The following is a 16973-nucleotide window of genomic DNA, read 5'->3' as shown; positions in this document are numbered from 1 at the left end:
AAACTGAGCAATTTTTACCTTTTCAGATCAACAGTGGTAACATTGAACACAACTCCTTTGAGCCACAGGATCATGAAGAGACGCTGGGAGAATGGGCAGTTCCCGATGCTTTCTCCATCTATTCCAGCCTGGGGAACAGAAAGAGAGGAAAAATGGATTTCAGGCTTGTTACTCATTTACCTCCCTCAAGATGGAAAATTGGATGGTGAAAGAAAAATAAGCATTTTAAAAATAATCGGCAGTGCTTGTTATTTAATATAGTTTACCATCAACACAAGAATTGAATTACTGCAGGATTCAGCTTTTGTCAGTAGCTCAAGGATGCAACATGGAGCCTCTCCTGAGGATATCTCTAAGATGTGTCCCTTGCTGATGGCAAGCAACATCCAGGGTGTACTTTCAACTACTCTCATGCCTACAGGACTGCCTGCCTCATGGACAGGGTGGACAAACTCAGGACCCGACTTCTGCTTTGTTTAAGTCTGTAGACTGCAGTTTGTATCAGCTCAACATCTGCTTCACTGTTTTACTATTAAATCATGTACTTTGGAGTTAAACCCAAAAACTCTGGACATTGACTCGTTCTTGCTCACATCAACTACTGCCTCAGACACAAACAGCCAGGTCCAGACAGAAATCTCCATGTGAATCCTTCTGAGGTTCAAGGCAGGTCTCAGCACTACGTTCAGTCTGTTCCTATCTCTAGTATCTAATAAGCTGCCTACAAACCACTACACAATAATACAAAACTGCTCATGTTAGCATTGAGGAACAGCCCATTTTCTCCTCTAAAAAATTTATGGTCCTTAGCCACGCAAATTCTAACTTTGAGCCATGGAGGGATACAAATAACACCAGCTGAACTGAGCTAAAGCTGCGGCCAAGGACAACATCTTTCTACAATAATTATGCTTGTGGCCAAAGCTTTCAGGACGATAATTGTTTTGATAGATTTCCATTTTAATTTGTGGTACTATTGTGTTTAAAAGATTCTTATAATCCTGGTGAAGCAACCAACCTTCCGTTGTTGACCCACATGGATTGCATAACTGTATTTTTTGCACAGTGTGTGTCCGAAAATGGCTGATGAAAGAGATAAGCAAATAAATGCCCTTTTCCTTTGGAGACAATATTATATTACTCTGTTGGCTCTCATAAATTTTCTCCTATTAATATTCAAGCTGTGAGGTAGCATTTCTCTGTCCTAAAGAATTAAATCCCTTCTTAATATTGCAGAACTGTGAAATAGTCCCAGCACAACGAGAAACATTTTGAGACATGTCCAGTTGGTACAAATTCAGGCTTTGCCAAATTTTGGCTTTGCCAAAAGATTTTCTGGTGGGTATCAAGAATCTTTCTCATGTCTTGAATGCAACTTTTGACAATTCTGGGTTTAAAAACAAATTCCACATTTCCTGTCACTGAACTATGGGGAAAGTGTGAATTCAAGGCTTGGAGAAAACCCGTTGCAAAGTTCAGAGCTGTGTAAAGAGTTTTTATCTGGGTTCAGATTCATTTTCAACCACTCCAACTCTAGAGGTACTTGGATATAGGGGGGAACAGTCTGGCTGCAGTTTTACTTGATATTATGGATCTGCAATATGTCTGGCACATGGCTTATGCAAGGATCAACAAACAATGTGGGTGAAAGAGTGGCAGGGCATGAGGATGAGCACGAGAGGATGCATTTCTCATCTACCTGAGGTATGAGTAGTCTGGTTTTGTAAAATTTCATTAATTAAATCATTAGCTTTGTTCTGCAAATTTCATGGCAACAGCAAAAATGTCACTATGGGAATTCCAGGCACCACCATAGTGCATGCCATAATTACTGCCAAGTCACATTTTCTGATTTGGATTTAACTTGTTAAACCATTGCCAGGAGCTTTTGACTTCTTGCCCTTCCTGAAAAGAGGCAAATGCTATGGGAGAAAACATCAATTTGACACCAAACATCCCCTTAATTTTTCTACCATCTTAGTCACAAATAAAAATTTCATCTTTTTCAGGAAAGACACAAGAACACAATTTCCTTGCTCTCTCCATCTGTTCATTCTCATGCCAGGTTACCCAGACCTGCACGTTCTTATACATTCTCTGTCCTTCAAGGGAATGGTGAAAAACCACCTTCAGACCAGAGGACTAAAGGAGGGACAGAGCAGCTGAATCACAGAATCAGCTGCATCACAGAATCACAGAACCTGCTGAGTTGCAAGGGACCCACAAGGATCATTGAGTCCAACTCTTAGCAAAGGACATGACCAAGAGTTACACCATTTGCCTGGAAGAATGATAATGACAAGGAAGAAACAGAAGTGATGGACTGTGTGGGGCTAAGGGACATAGAAGTCATAGGGAAAAGGAAGAAGATGCGAAATCTGGAAGAAATCAGATTGACTTGGTGATCAAAAATAAAATTAATTGTGTAGGTCAAACATGGCCTCCAACAGTCCCAAATGATCAAAATTCCTTCTCAACACTTCCAAAGCAATGGGAAACATTTATTGCTAGAGACACATTGGGAATAGGCAGAAGAAAATTCCAAAAAACAAAAGATAAACTAAAGAAAAAGTATGATATGATCTCTGTTCAAAGCTCCAGGATCTGGAAACCAGGCTCATGATTTGGGTGGAGACTGACTCATGGGTTTTGATCTCATGTGACTGGCATAAGTGAAAATGCTACCACAAATCACAAGGCAAACTGGTGACAGAGAAGGGAACAGAATCAAAATCTCCCCAGCAACACAATTTATCCATTATATTCAGCCCTTTTTCTGTGGAAATTATAAGCAAGGCTCTGTTGGCTTTGTGAGGTCTTTCTCATTGCTTCTAAGAGCAGTCAGTAATTCAACGTTCAGCACTCAGAATGAGCAAAACCTTATTAGGTAACAACTTCAAAGGCTTATCAGAGTGCTTTGAGATCCCTTGTGAAGTCTATTAACTACCAGGAGGAGATGAGAAAGAAGAGAAAACTTCCCAGGCTTAGTCACTCTGAGCTTCAAAGAAAAACAGCTTTCTTAAAGCACCCCAGTAGTGCCTAAATACAAACTCGTTACATATTTGTTCAAGGGTAAGGGCTCAGAAAGGCAGGAATTAAATAATACCTTCATCAAGATCAAGAACTCAAGCAGTGGATGGAAAGAAAAGAACAAATAATTGACAAGCTGGAGAACCACCATTTATCCCTGCTGTTTTTCACAAAAGCTTTCTCATGCAGCTTCCCTGAAACAGTAAAAGTGATGAAGCACTTATAAAACGGAGCAAGTTGGTGACATATGCACTCTCCCTGCCAGTAATATTGGATATTTCTGATATAGTGATTGCAAGTAGGGACAGTACTGACAATTCTGAATAAAAGAATAAAAGAATTGCAGCTAGGGACAGACTTTGGGCTTCGTGGGCACTAGGATAAAGGAGATAGAGTTGTTAAAGTGCACTCCCTACTGAGAAGAGTCTCACCAGAAAAGGAAAATTCCCATAGTGACTGTGGAAAAGTATAATAGATTTGAGGATTTGCTAGGTGAGGCTCTTTGGCCAACCAGTACTCACCCCCCTGAAGTTTAACTTAGGAGGGAAGGGCCCGAGGGAAGGGCCCAAGGGAAGGTGTCCTGTGTGGGCAGGATCAAGATGCACATCTGAAAGATGAATCTGTCCAACCTTCACTTTGACAGAATCCACTGAGTGTCTTAGTTTTAAGTGGGATGAACGTGGACCCCAGCAATAGAAAAGTCTGGAGTTTGTGGAGACAGAATTTCTAGAAACTTACATTTCTCCATCTTGGAAACAACACTTTCTGCTCCCATTGCTTCCCACAAACATAATTTTATTAGTTTACCTACTCAAAAAGTATCCTTCTCTGCTTAGTCTCCAGCTGTTTCTGTACCTCACACCAAGTGATGCAAACTCCTGCCCTGGAACTCATTATAATCACGTCAGGAAAAGTCAGACCAGCTGCTTCCCTCTGTCTGAGTAATGGCAAGAATGAACAACATGTTCTCCTTTATTAATTATAAGGTGCTCCTCCTTAAATAGTTCAGCTATTTTTAGTGAATTAATTAAACCTTAATGACATTTGTGTGCATGTGTGGGGGCTGCACGAACACATTATTAAAGAACAAAATTTAGGCATTTTTGGGAGGGAGAAAAAACAGTCTCAGTGATTTTATGAACTTGTGTCAAGTATTTTTGTGAAGTCATGGCAGTATCAAAAGCCTCCAACCACTGCACAGCACAGCTGAACCATGTGAACAAGGAGCTCTTCTCAAATTCAAGCTATACTTTGCTATAAATGAAATAACTGGAATAAATTTCCATTCATATTCCAAAAATACTCCAACTGGGACATGCATAGGGACTGCAATACACACAGACAACTGTATATTATTTTAACTAACCTTAAGGAAGGCAAAAAAAGACAAGTTCCAGTTTTTCCCAAAATACAGAGCTTTTAAGAAATACACCATAAATAATAATGACTAAGCATCTAGCTTAAAAATGGCAGCACTGGAAAGAATTGCATATGGCAAAGAGCTGTGGGTTTTCCAGGCAAATAATGTACTTGGGTTTATCTACCCTCCTTCTCCTTTCATTCTTCACTGCATTGAGGTCACTCTGCATGTGGTCCAGGGGTCTGTTAGACTGCAGGGTAAAGCAAGGAAATATTTTTGATGACATGAAAATACATTTCTTTTTCAGAAGGATTTTAACAAGTTAACAAAAACAAGCAGGCTAATTCACCTCAACGTTTCCCAGTAAGGATTAAGGAGGGATTTGATTTCATCATCCCTACAATCAAACTCAAGGCTCACATTACACATGGTTACACCCTCTCTGTTTTAAAACTGGGAAAGCTCCTGCCTTTTGACACTTACTTTCCTTACGCTCAGTACCCAAAGGGGAAGTGAAAATCCTATTGGAAACGCAAAGCAGGCCAGGAAATATCCTATTTATTGTGCTATTAAGGAAAAAAAATCTGTCTTAGTAATTATACCACACACACAATAGCACAAATCTCCACTGTTGGGAAAAAACATGGGTTGCAACATGAGATCAGACATGCCAAGGTATTGCTTTAGTAAGGGTTATTTTTTTTTTCCATTTTCTTGTCTTTTTTTCTTTCCCAGCTTCTTATCCAAATGCAAAAGCCAGTGAGCTTTTTCGAGTGCCACCAACAGAGAGGCAAGCTAAGAACTGTACACTCATAGAGCAGCACTGGTAGGTCTTAAGTAAGAGGTAAATCTCATCTCACAAGACCTATGTATCACAGAACACTCATGTTGACTGTGGCTCTGGTTCAGGAAAGCATTTAAGCATGTGCTGAAATACATCCCAATTCAGAGGAAGTATATGCTTGACTTTAAGAATGTTCTTAAGTCCTGTACAATTGGACTTAAGCACATACTTAAGTACTTTCCTGAACTGGGGCCTATAAAAACAATAATAAATTTGCTGTGCAGCATTTTAACTTCATCGGACCTTTCCTGAGATTTCATTTTGCTAGGAGAAGCTGTGGGCAGCAGCCTTTGAAAGGGAGGGCAAGATAGAACAGGAATATATTCTTAAGCACACACACATGGAAAAGGACCATGTGCATCTATGTCGAATAAAAATAGAGCATTTGCCTGAAGGACTGTCAGGGTAGTAACAAAACAAAAAGGAAGTGGTGAGGCCCTTTAGCCAGCTCCCCAAAAACCAGCCAAAATGCTGTCCAAGTTTGGCATTACATACAGACATATACTTCAGAAGCACATAAGCTGAACTGGTCTGTGCTGCCGTCCAATTTGAGGGGAGCTGGCTTCTCACACTGGGTTCCAACCAGCTGAGCAGCACGTCAGCAGGGCTGAGGATCTCCAAGGAGCTGTCACTGCACTCTCAGATCTCTGCAGCTTTGGAAGAGATGCATTTGTACTCTTGAGACATTTCACGACTTTCAGGAGATGGAACTCCAGGTTGGAGACCCCATCATCATGTAGTTAGGAGAAGACAAATGTTATCTACAGGTCTGGTAAATCATGATTTTTCAACTTTTTATATCCATGTGAGGGGCAGCCTGGGCAGGAAGGGATCAGTCCTAATAGGCTGGCTTCTTCCAGAGAATCCTTTCATGATGGTTTAGGATATTCACAGTTAAAGATCAGATTCATCTGCCACATTAGCTGAGGTCCTGGTAGCAGAACACCTGAATGCACAGCAACCAACCTGCACAAATAGGTCTCAGTTACCTCAAGGGCTTCTTTGGAGCCACTGGGCACTGTATTCGATCTTGCATGAAATAAGTTTTGCTCTGTAATAAACCTTGTGATGTCTGAGAACTCCAATCAGTCATGTGCAGTTTAGATTTTTGGGAAACTACAGACAAGACATGGGTGAATGGTCTGATCACATGGAAAGGATTCCATGCTATTCCATCACCTCTTCTGCTTTCTTCTGAAGTTCCATGACTTCACAAATATCAGTAGAGTAGAAGAGCTGGTCTGACACCCTAGAACATGATACTATTTTCATCTAATTTAAATTTGTAGATCTGTTTTTCTTAGCTTTGCATGTGGTCAACCAAATGAGAATTTAATATTAGATAATCAGAGGTAGTGGGAACTATAACAAAACTTCCTACACCATATATATATATATATATATACACACACACACACACACACATATATATACACATATATATAGTTTGGTACCAATTTTTTTTAAGAGACCGAATTCCAGCCTGCTCTGCTGTGAGGAACTTCTGAACACCAAGACTGGCTTTCACAGGATGATGCATAAGGGAAAAACCCCCAGAAGAGTAAGAGTCATTAAGTAACACCAGCAGTACTGTAGAAAGAAATCATAAAGAGCATGTATTTATATTCTTTTAATGTCGGCAAAATACAAGCTAAAGGATGGGTGCTAAATGCAGGCTGACATTTTCAGAGTGGCTAACAGTTTTAGACCTTGTGAGACAATTTGAAGGCAGCTGACTTCTCACAAGTATCAATTCTCTACACTTGGCAAATCATGCCACAAGCCACCCAAAATGAAAAGCTGATTTTAAAAGCCTCACTAAGAGGAAAGAATCACTGACTGTGATTTTCTTGACCAATTAGACAAAAAATTCAGTGTTCAAAAGTAAAATCTCCACTGGAAGAATATTCTTTGAGGAGCTCCCTTGGAATTTGACAAATACCTGATGGAGATAGATGCATGAATGCTTTGGTCATATCACCTTGGGGAATATACCTGGAGTTGTGGTCTTTGGCCAGCCCCAAGGACAGGTTTCTGGAACCACTCAAAGCTGGGGTGTCACAACATGAAGCTCAGAAGGACTCACAGGGTTCCTGGCTGCCCAGCAGCCAAAATTTCCTTTTAAAATTACTATTGCAGTTTCCCTCCTCACAAAAAACCCACCACAGCCTCTGTTCAGTAATACTGTGAATGTTTTAAAATGGGGTTTTTAGGTTTACTGCAATTTAGAGCAAAATCTTGGAATTCTTCATAACCAAAAATTGCTGTTCTCGTCATGGCTCTTGATAGCAGATTGTGCACAAAGTTCCTGTGTTTCAGAACATAGTGGACTGAAAATGCAGGTGTTTCATTCTTGGCTTGATAGACAAATAATAATCATCCTTTACACTTCTTCCTGAGCCTTTTCCAATCTAATAAAGCAACTGTACTTCCATCACTCACCAGGATCCTGGCTACCCACATCAGCCAGTGGATGCAGCCTCAGAGAACAGCTTTTAAAAGCTTTGCTTTTTGGGGACCCATCAATAATTCATTGTAGGACACCACAGGAACAAGAAAAGGACTCAAGGAATGTCAGATATGTAAGTTTAATATATACAAAATACTGGAACAAATGAGTAACAGTAACTCACAAGTGAATGTGGAAATCTAAAGTTGATAAGAAAAGACAATATGGGATATCAGGAACAAATTAACGCAAGTAAATTTTGTTCTCCGCCAGGTTTCCCAGCAATTTTGGTAGGAAAGAAACAGCAGGTACCTACAGCCCTGTAATATTTATGACATCAGATCCAGACCATATTTTCATTAAGAAAATAGGGAAGTAAGAACTGCATGAAACCTCTGCAAAGTGCTTGTAAGAATAGTTGAAAAAATACTTATGGAGCAGCAATAATCAAGTTTTCTGTTAGCACATAAACACATAACAAATAGAGGTACCATAAAGGTCTGTGACAAGATGAGTCATATTTAATGTTTCCATTAGCAAAATGGAGGAAGGAACAGACAGAACCTTACAAAATTTCCTGACAACAAGAAGCACAGAGAGGTTACTGGGATTTCCCAGGAGAGGAGTAGACTCAAAGTGATGTTAAGAAGTTGGAACAAAGTGTCTGAAATCACTTAAATGAAATTCAGCAAAATAAACCTCCAGGTGTAAGACGTGAGAAAAACAAAATGTAACATACAAAATGCAGGATGGGGAATAGCTGGTGAGAGCAAAGCGAAGGAGGTTTTACGTAAATCACAATGTGAATCATCAGTCTGTGCTTCTACAGGAAACAGCAACAAGCTAATGAGATGTACACATGTTCTACTACAACATAACAGTCCTCAAGCATGTGAAAGACTGCTTCACAAAGAGGATAATGATCCATTGTTGTTCATGCCCACAGAGGATGGGATTAAGTATTTTGTTCAATTTGCAACAATAAACATTTAGGAGGGAAAAAACCCCTAGTGTAATTATAGGACTAATGAAACAGAAAGCAGACTTTGTAAGGAGGTTGTGTAATCTACATCCAGTGGAGGCTTTGAAGAAATCCAAAGAAGCCAGTAAAACTGGTCTTGATTTATGTCATCCTGCTGCAGAGCGGAGAGGGGGAATAGGATGTTTTAAAAAAACCTTTTTAGCAGTCCATATTAGTGACTGACAATAAAGCTGCTCCTGCTGCCAGTGCTGGATGCTTGGTGGCACAGACTTTTGCTTCTCTCCGACCTGCACAGGATGAAGTCTGGCCACAGTGAAATCAATGGCAATTTTGCCTGTGACTTTGACGGGACCGGAATTTCACTCAGAGGTTTCATGGCCAGAGGGGACAATTATCATAATCTTTCCTGACATTTTGCATCATACAAACATAGATTTCACTCAGCCTGTAGCCAACATCTTGTGGCTGAACTAGAACATGTGTTTTGGAAGGGTTTTTGGGAGAGGCACATGTCTCACATAGAGTGGTAGTAAAATCCCCTCTAGCGTTGCCTGTTTGCATTGCAGGGAGCAGCTCTCGCGTTCAGGGAAGTCAACATCCCATTTCTGGGCTTTTCCAAAAGGTACCTAACTCGTCACGTCACTTATACTTGCCATCTTTTTTTTCTTATCTATCAGTTGTATTTATGCACGTGGGTTCAAGTACTGGAAGGAACCTTAGTGATTAGATTCGGGGAGTCAGGACACAGCAGTATTTATAAAATTGTCATGATTTTAGTAAAATTCGATAGAGATGCTGAAGCATCAGCTACTGTTGGTTGTTTTGGATACAATGGTGTATCTCATAGGAAGAAGTAAGTCAAGAAAAACAAGATTCTTGTGACAAGAAAGTCACAAATCCTTTTTTTTAAGACAAATAAGCTTAGATTCATAGTGGTTCTGGTTGTAAAGGACCTTAAAGATCATCTATTTTCTAACCTCTCTGCCATGGACAGGGACATCTTCCACTAGAACAGGTTGCTCCAAAGCTGCATCTGACCTGGCCTTGGACACTTCCAGGGATGGGGCAGCCATAGCTTCTCTGGGCAACCTGTGCCAGGGCCTCACCACCCTCACCATGAAGAATTTCTTCCTAATATCCAACCTAAACCTGCTCTCTTTCAGTTTTAAGCCATCCCCCCTTGTCCTGTTACTCCAGGCTCTTGTAAATATTTTCTCTCCATCCTTCTCATTGGATTCCTTCAGATACTGGAGGGATCTTGTTCTGCAAGGTATTGATACCAGTTCCTGTTCATGCTCTGCATATCCGTAATGCAGCTTCTTCATTTTGGAAGATAAGCCTGCAGGATTTTATTAGGGCTTTTGCCTTTAGGTGCCACACCCATTAATGTCTTATATTCTAATGGAGTAGTTGGTGGACACCCCATCCCTGGAAACATTCAAGGTCAGGCTTGACAAGGCTCTCAGCAAACTGATCTAAAGACATTCCTGATTACTGCAGGGGGATCAGCCTGACCTTTGAAATGCCCCTTCCAACTCAAAATATTCTGTGATTCTGTGACAATGACCCTTATCTAATTCCATAACAGTCAGTATTCACACAAAATATTCCCACTAAATTTTCCACTGACTTCAATGAAAATGGAGTCATATTTTGGATTCACTAGTTTCTTCCTAATGAATTATTAAAACCACAAGTGTTCTGAAGAAAGTATTTGTGAATAACTCTTATTTAGCAATCCCCAAAGCACCAATTTTCATACTTTCAGATATTGATGATTCCATATCCTGAGAGCTAATTATACACCAAAAAAAAAAAAAAAAAAATCATTTCCCCTTGGGGAAGATGCAGAAAATAAAATGAGAGATAGATCAGTGTCAAAAGGTGTCATAGGCAATGCAAATGCCAGCCAAATTATTCCTGTTTCTAGTGGAGATCAGGTGCAAATACAGGAGTTGTTTCTCCAAAGCAAGATCCATGCAGAGTTCCCATTACAGTACCAGAATCATTCATGTTTGTCTTTTAAGAATTAAATCTGGCACATCTGGAATTTGGATGTCTGTTAAAAATCTCTGAGCCAGGGGTAGTAATCTGGTCACACAGCATATTCTGCAAATGTTGGTGAATAGCAGCCAAATTTCCATGCCTCTAAGCAGCATATCAGACTAACAAATAATAACAGCAGCCAGGTGCTGAAAGTCAACGCTGAACCTGAAATAAGATCCAGGGCTGAATTATTTATTGAAATTCCATGACTTTATTTGCAGTCGTAGAAAAGAGAGTCACTTGCAGGCACTGCAAATAAAGTTCTGGATGGTGGGTGTTGCTGATAAGGGCATTTACCATTATCAGCTGATCCCATAAAGTGTCCTCAGGGGTCTCATTTTGTACCTTATTAACATCATATAAATACTGTTCCTCTGTGACTCTGAATGGGTTAAAAGAGCAATTGACAGCCCTCAGGAGGTGTCCCAGAGTGGACAGGACCAGGCCCTCCCCTCTCCTTTTGCATCTCCAAAGTTCACAGCCCTGCAGGGGGAAGCTCCATCCCAACATGTGATGAGTATTTCTGACTTCCACCGAAAGCAGATCAAGCTGTGCTGCAAAGGACCAGCAAACCACTGGCCCAAACCAGTCTTTGGTTTGATGTTTGCACCTCGGTGTGACTTCCAAATGCAACCCACAATCACTCTATTTAATAAACTTACTATTGATACAATATTACTGGTATTTGGAACGAGCCTTAATGCCCTGAGAATAAAAATGCCTTATAAATAAATTTTCTGGTTTCCAGCTACTCACAGAGAAATAATTAGAGTTCGGTATTGAGGGGATTTTTTTTCACTTTTAATATATTCTTCCTTGCTGTATTTGTTAATCTGATTTTCTACACAGACACGCAGTTGTATTTAGCCATTAGAGGGATGTGGCACTACAAGGCAGTCTTTTCTGATGCCACTCCCTCTGAATATTTCATTAGACAAGAAACAGCGAATGAGCTCTGAATTTATAAATGGAACTACCTGCAGTGAAAACAAGAATCTAAGGCACAGACACAAACACCAAGTAAATATTCCTTTGGACTTACCTAAAAGCAAAACAATTTGTGCATTCAATACCAAATTATGGAGAAAATTAGCAGTGATGCTTTCCTAAAGCATCCTTTTAGGATGCTTTTCCTAAAAGCTACTGAGAAATTTTGAATTAGTGTGTTTATTAGTAAAAGTAAAATTTACAAAATTTTTTTGCTTCTGAAATTAATGTATGATAAATGTTGTAAACAGAAAAAACAGATCAATGAGAGGAGTTTGGAACATATTTCTTGTTTACTCAGTATCTCAATGCAGGCTGACTTCTTAAACTCCTGTGTCTGCACTGTTTCGGTCAGTTTGAAATGCTTTAAAACTTCCCATAGCAAAGAGTTTTGACAATTTTCTCAAAACAAATTTTGACTTGATGCTCAGAGTGAATTTCTTCTGATTTCATTTTATCCTGTTATACAGCATGGGAAAAAAAAAAAAAAAGAAAAAAAAAAAAACAAAAACAAAAACAAACAACCCAAACTGCACTTTCTCTAGCACCTCTTCACCTCTTACTGTCCTTTTGTTTCTGGGATCTTTGATCATGCTGCCAATTCCAAATATCATCTTTCTTTCTTTTTTTTTTTTTTTTTTTTTTAACTCTTTTCACTCCTAAGTCCCTCATGCTCTAAGTTGAGCACCCTCCAAAAAGACCAGCAGTGATCCCAGCATGGTTGTACGGCAAAACTCTTCTCCAGCCTGTTCTTTCCTCTCACAGCTTTCTCAGAAGCAATCAGTAGCCTTCTTCCCAAAATGTCTCTTGCTTACACTCTTCCCCCCACAAGAAAACAATCACTTTGTTGATTTTATTTCATTTTGTGCCCCTCACCTTTCAGGCACATTCCCCATTCCCTGGCTTCACCACCGATTTGGTGACAGCCCTGAGATCTGCCCCCAGCTCCCATCCCTTTCCCTGGCTCTCCACTCTGCTTCTCTGCCACTGTCACCCAGCTGCTACATTCAAATTAAACAATATGGTGGATTTTCGATATGGTGGAAGTGGAGTGAGACAGAAGAGTCATGCCCTCTAAATCTCCTCGCCCATGTATTGGTAAATTCACAAGAAAGTGCCACCTTCTCTGGAGATAATCCAGGTTAATCAGGTAATTGGGAAACCAGCAGTTAGCAAGCGAATTTCTGAACATTTTCTATACATTTGTGTACAGCTGGGCCAAATTTTCCTCAAGTACCTGAATAAGATCTGAAAATAAGCTATTTTTCTTTTTATCTTTACTTACAATTCTTTCTAAGATGGAGATTTTTTTTCCCTATTATTGTAAAATGTCAAGCTCACATGGGTGGTCTTCCAAAAATAACAAGAGAAATCCTATAATTTCACACTTCCAATGAAAAGCTAAGCATCTGTTAGTACAAAATCCGTCTTTCTGGCAGCATGGCACAAGGTGATTAGTACTAACACTGCACTCACTTTCAAAGACTCTGGATATGGCTTTCAATAAACGTTAAATAAATATTCAAATAATTTTTACTAATCTAAAAAATTAATAATCCTTGGTGCCAAGAGTGAAAGAGATGTCATGGGACTAATTATAACTTCATAAAGTTTATATAACTTTATAAAAATACATACAACTTAATATAAAAGTTACATAACTTCTTCAAAGTCACCATCTTGGCCACATCCCTCTCCAGCTCTTCAAGGTTGGACCCGAGGAGCTGTCTACAGTCAGCATTTTTAACATTTATTAATGTTGAATCATCTCTTTTGAGATAAACTCTGGACCTCATGAGGCCATTGAGCAGAGATTATGCTCAGTAAGAGAATGAAGTGTTCCCACAAGAACAAGTCATAGGGCTGCTGGTGCCAGCGAGCCAGGATGGGCAGTGGATGCTTCCCACTCTGAAAAAAGTCTTCCCACATCCATGTCCAGCTGCCTTTATTAGAGACTACATAGCAAGAAGACTTACAGAGTGTTTATAGAAACATGTCACTGAAGATTTGTAAATATGGAATTGAAAGATGCAAGAGAAGATTAAATTCATGCATTCTGAGGAGCTCCTTGGACCAGGCTGAGTAAAGGGTGTTTCATGCAGAGAAAACATAATTTTTGAACCTCCATCAAGACCTAGCCCTAGGACTGGATCTAGAGCTTAACTGTGAGACTCAGAAGTACTGTTTGAAAAAGGAAAACAAAACCAAAACTTCAAATTCAGCACATCTCGGTACAAGAAAGGGCAAAATAGAATTCCTTGTCAAACTGCATGGGTGAGTCAACAGTCGGAATGAAAAGTGAATTAAAATGAACCAAATGTCAATTGAAGACTTAATATAGACTTAATTAAGGGCACTGTTGCACTGGATCCTCTTGGTGTGTCCTGGGCATTGAAAAGAACTAAGCACAGGAAAACCACTAAAACTGCCATTCTGAGAGAACCTAGAACCTGCAAGAATATTCCATTATTCAATCCCCCTTCATTCAGGAAGAGCTTTTTAAAAAAGTACTACAAATAAAGTAAACAAGCAAAACAGGTCTCCATTTGCACACTGAATCAGCAGCAATGGCTCATCACAAAACACAGGGCACTGAAAGAAAATAATTTCCCCCCATGATATGCATTTGCATCTGTTTGAAGTTGCCCATTCAGCAGCTAAAAGCAAAAGGAAAGCAGTAACACAACGTGCCTGTTGACCCACACAAATTGAGTCACAATCTAGAAAAACACTGGCAACAATAGCAATGATCCATCAGGGCTGCTTTCTCTGATTTCCACTCATTTGGAACAATACACAGGTACAGGCATGCACCAGCACAGAGAACAATAGCTACATGCCCTGGATGTCAAGGTTCATTTGGGGGTTTATTTGGGTGTTAAAATGTCGTGAGGAGGACAAGCTTGGCAATCCATAGAGAGAAGCACCAGCCCAATCTGAAAATTAATTCAGTATTTCGTCAGGAGTTAACCACGATGATTGGGAAGCTTTTACAGTCACTCATCTGTATAATGGGAAAAGAGGGAAACTTTATCTGGACATGCAACTGGACTAAATAGATATGAAAATGGATGTTGGAGCAAACATTTCACAGAGAGTGAAGCCAAGGCACAGGGCTGAGTCATGACTTAGGCAATGACAGACAGAAAGGGAATTCCACTCTTGTATCTCCAAGTTTAGCTCTTCCTCATCTCATCTTCAAGGTCTGACCTGTACTGACACAGCACTAGCCTGCTCAGCCTTTGGAGGCCCTTCCAAAGTCTGGCTCTTGCATAACCAGGCACGATAAGCATATAAGATAAGCAATCCCATGTTTAACCAGCACCTAAATTAATCACATTCCATTATCACACCCAGGATACGAAAGCAGCCTCTTAGCATCATTTCTGTCAGACTGGCCTCAACTAAATTTGTGCTGCCATTCAGAGACACAGAAAGCAAAGATTCCTTCTGCGCTTCAATCAAGCTCTGTTCTGCTTTGTCAAGACCTTCTCCATAGCAATGCCCTGCTGGTTTGCAGATTTTCTGGCATGTTTATTCCTTTATTGTCCTTAACTATGTGTGCTTCATTAAAGAACATCTAGTCTTGATCTGAACCAGAGGCAGATAGGTCATGACTTCTTTGGTGGTTCGTTCCAACAATTACTATTAAGCCTACTCCTAATCTGACTGCATTTGTCCGTAACTATTAATATGTTGCACAGAGAAGTTGTAAATTCCCCATCCCTGGAAGCAATCAAGGCCAGTTTGGATGGGGCTCGGAGCAACCTGGTCTAGTGGAAGGTATCCCTGCCCATGGCAGAGGGATTGGAAGTAGACAGCCCATTCCAACTCAAACCATTCAGTGATTCTCTGTCTTGTTATACTTCTTACCACTGTATGAAAAAGATCCCACAGATATATTTAATATTGCAGTCAAATGATGTTTGCTCTTTTAATTGAAGGAGAAAGGATGCCTTCAGGATGGCAATCTTAAGTAATTTTTAAGCCTTAAAATTATTCTTCTCTGCTTCTTTTCCAGTGTCCTAACACACATAAGCTCTCTGTGATGTTTAAAATAGCCAGTCAAAAGATATTCTAAACCTCGACCCATCCCTACTAATAGCAGCAGTAAAAAGAGAAAGTAAAAATGCACAGCAGGGATTAGAATGATTTGTTTGTTGGTTATTGGGCTATTTACTGTGAATTACTAAGCCTGAGTGGCACATGAACACTGAATCAGTCACGCTAAGTGCTGTACAAAACCCAAAGGACACAAGAACTGTGACTAAAGGACAGAGCACAGGACCAAGGTGAAGTTCATGAGGGCCCTCCTTGCACAAGGCCATGACTTCTCAGCTCCTCCACCTGTAAAGTACTGACCACGATTGTGTTATGAAAATGCTATAAAAAGGCATCTGTATTTATTTTTTACCTCAGGGAATGGTTTTGCAAAGAGAATCATGTTCAGAGGTGGCTGCCAAAGCACAGAGCAGCCTGCATAGCCCCCTTTGCAGAGCTGGAATCTAAGGATGCTCAATTGCTATCAGGACCTAGGAAGTTTGGAGAATTTCTAGTGTCACTGTGTGTTTTACTACTAAGAATTAAAAAAACAAACCCCAACACTTTCTCAAAAAAATCCATCTTTTGAACATTTAAAACTGATGCTAAACAGTGTTTTCTGAATACAGACAGTTGCTGAACTCAGTTGTCAGATGTTTTTGGAGATGGAACATACAAGAACTGGCTCATCACACTTGGAACTCCACTGTGAGCCTGCAGCAGCACAGTCTCTTTGGAGGTGATGAGCCCTTTTCCAAGAAGTAGAGCATTACACTTTTGTCTTTACCAGCAGCAGAAGTTTTTTGGGTTTTTTTGTTTTGTTTTGTTTGGTTTTTGTTTTGTTTTGTTTTGTTTTTTTGGTTTTTTTTTAAAAAAACTGCTTTGGCATTTTCTTGATTAAGAGAAACAGAAACTAAAGCCATACCTAAATCAAGCAAATTTCCTCTGTGAATAAACCCCATTCCCAGAATCATGAACAGGTTTTAACACCTGAGATACTGTTGAATAGTGAACTGAGTCATGATATGTTTTTCTTAGGCAAAGGAAAAAAAAAATGGCTAGAGAAGTTGTGGATGCTCCATTCCTGAAAGTATTAAAGGTTAGGCTGGATGAGGCTCTGAGCAATCTGGTCTCTGGAAGGTGTACTTGCCCATGGCAGGGGAGTGGAATTACATGATCTTTAAGGTCCCTTCCAACCCAAACCATTCTATGATTCTATGAAATACAAGAGAAG

The 16973-nt window shown here is 39.9% G+C and overlaps 1 protein-coding gene across 4 annotated transcripts in view; it reads right to left on the bottom strand.

Moving 5' to 3' along the window:
- Positions 1 to 16973, bottom strand: part of CLIC5 (chloride intracellular channel 5) — an 86243-nt gene that overhangs the window by 32433 nt on the left and 36837 nt on the right. For all 4 annotated transcript variants that reach the window (XM_066180059.1, XM_066180061.1, XM_066180060.1 and 1 more), the window contains one exon: positions 19 to 128. In XM_066180059.1, the coding sequence (XP_066036156.1) occupies positions 19 to 128 (110 nt within the window). The remainder of the gene's footprint in view (positions 1 to 18; positions 129 to 16973) is intronic.

This window comes from Chamaea fasciata, unplaced genomic scaffold, assembly GCF_029207755.1.
Source record: "Chamaea fasciata isolate MVZ Bird 193981 ecotype frontalis unplaced genomic scaffold, bChaFas1.0.hap1 SCAF_3, whole genome shotgun sequence".
NCBI classification, from domain to species: domain Eukaryota; kingdom Metazoa; phylum Chordata; class Aves; order Passeriformes; family Sylviidae; genus Chamaea; species Chamaea fasciata.
This window is presented reverse-complemented; position numbering and strand designations above follow the sequence as displayed.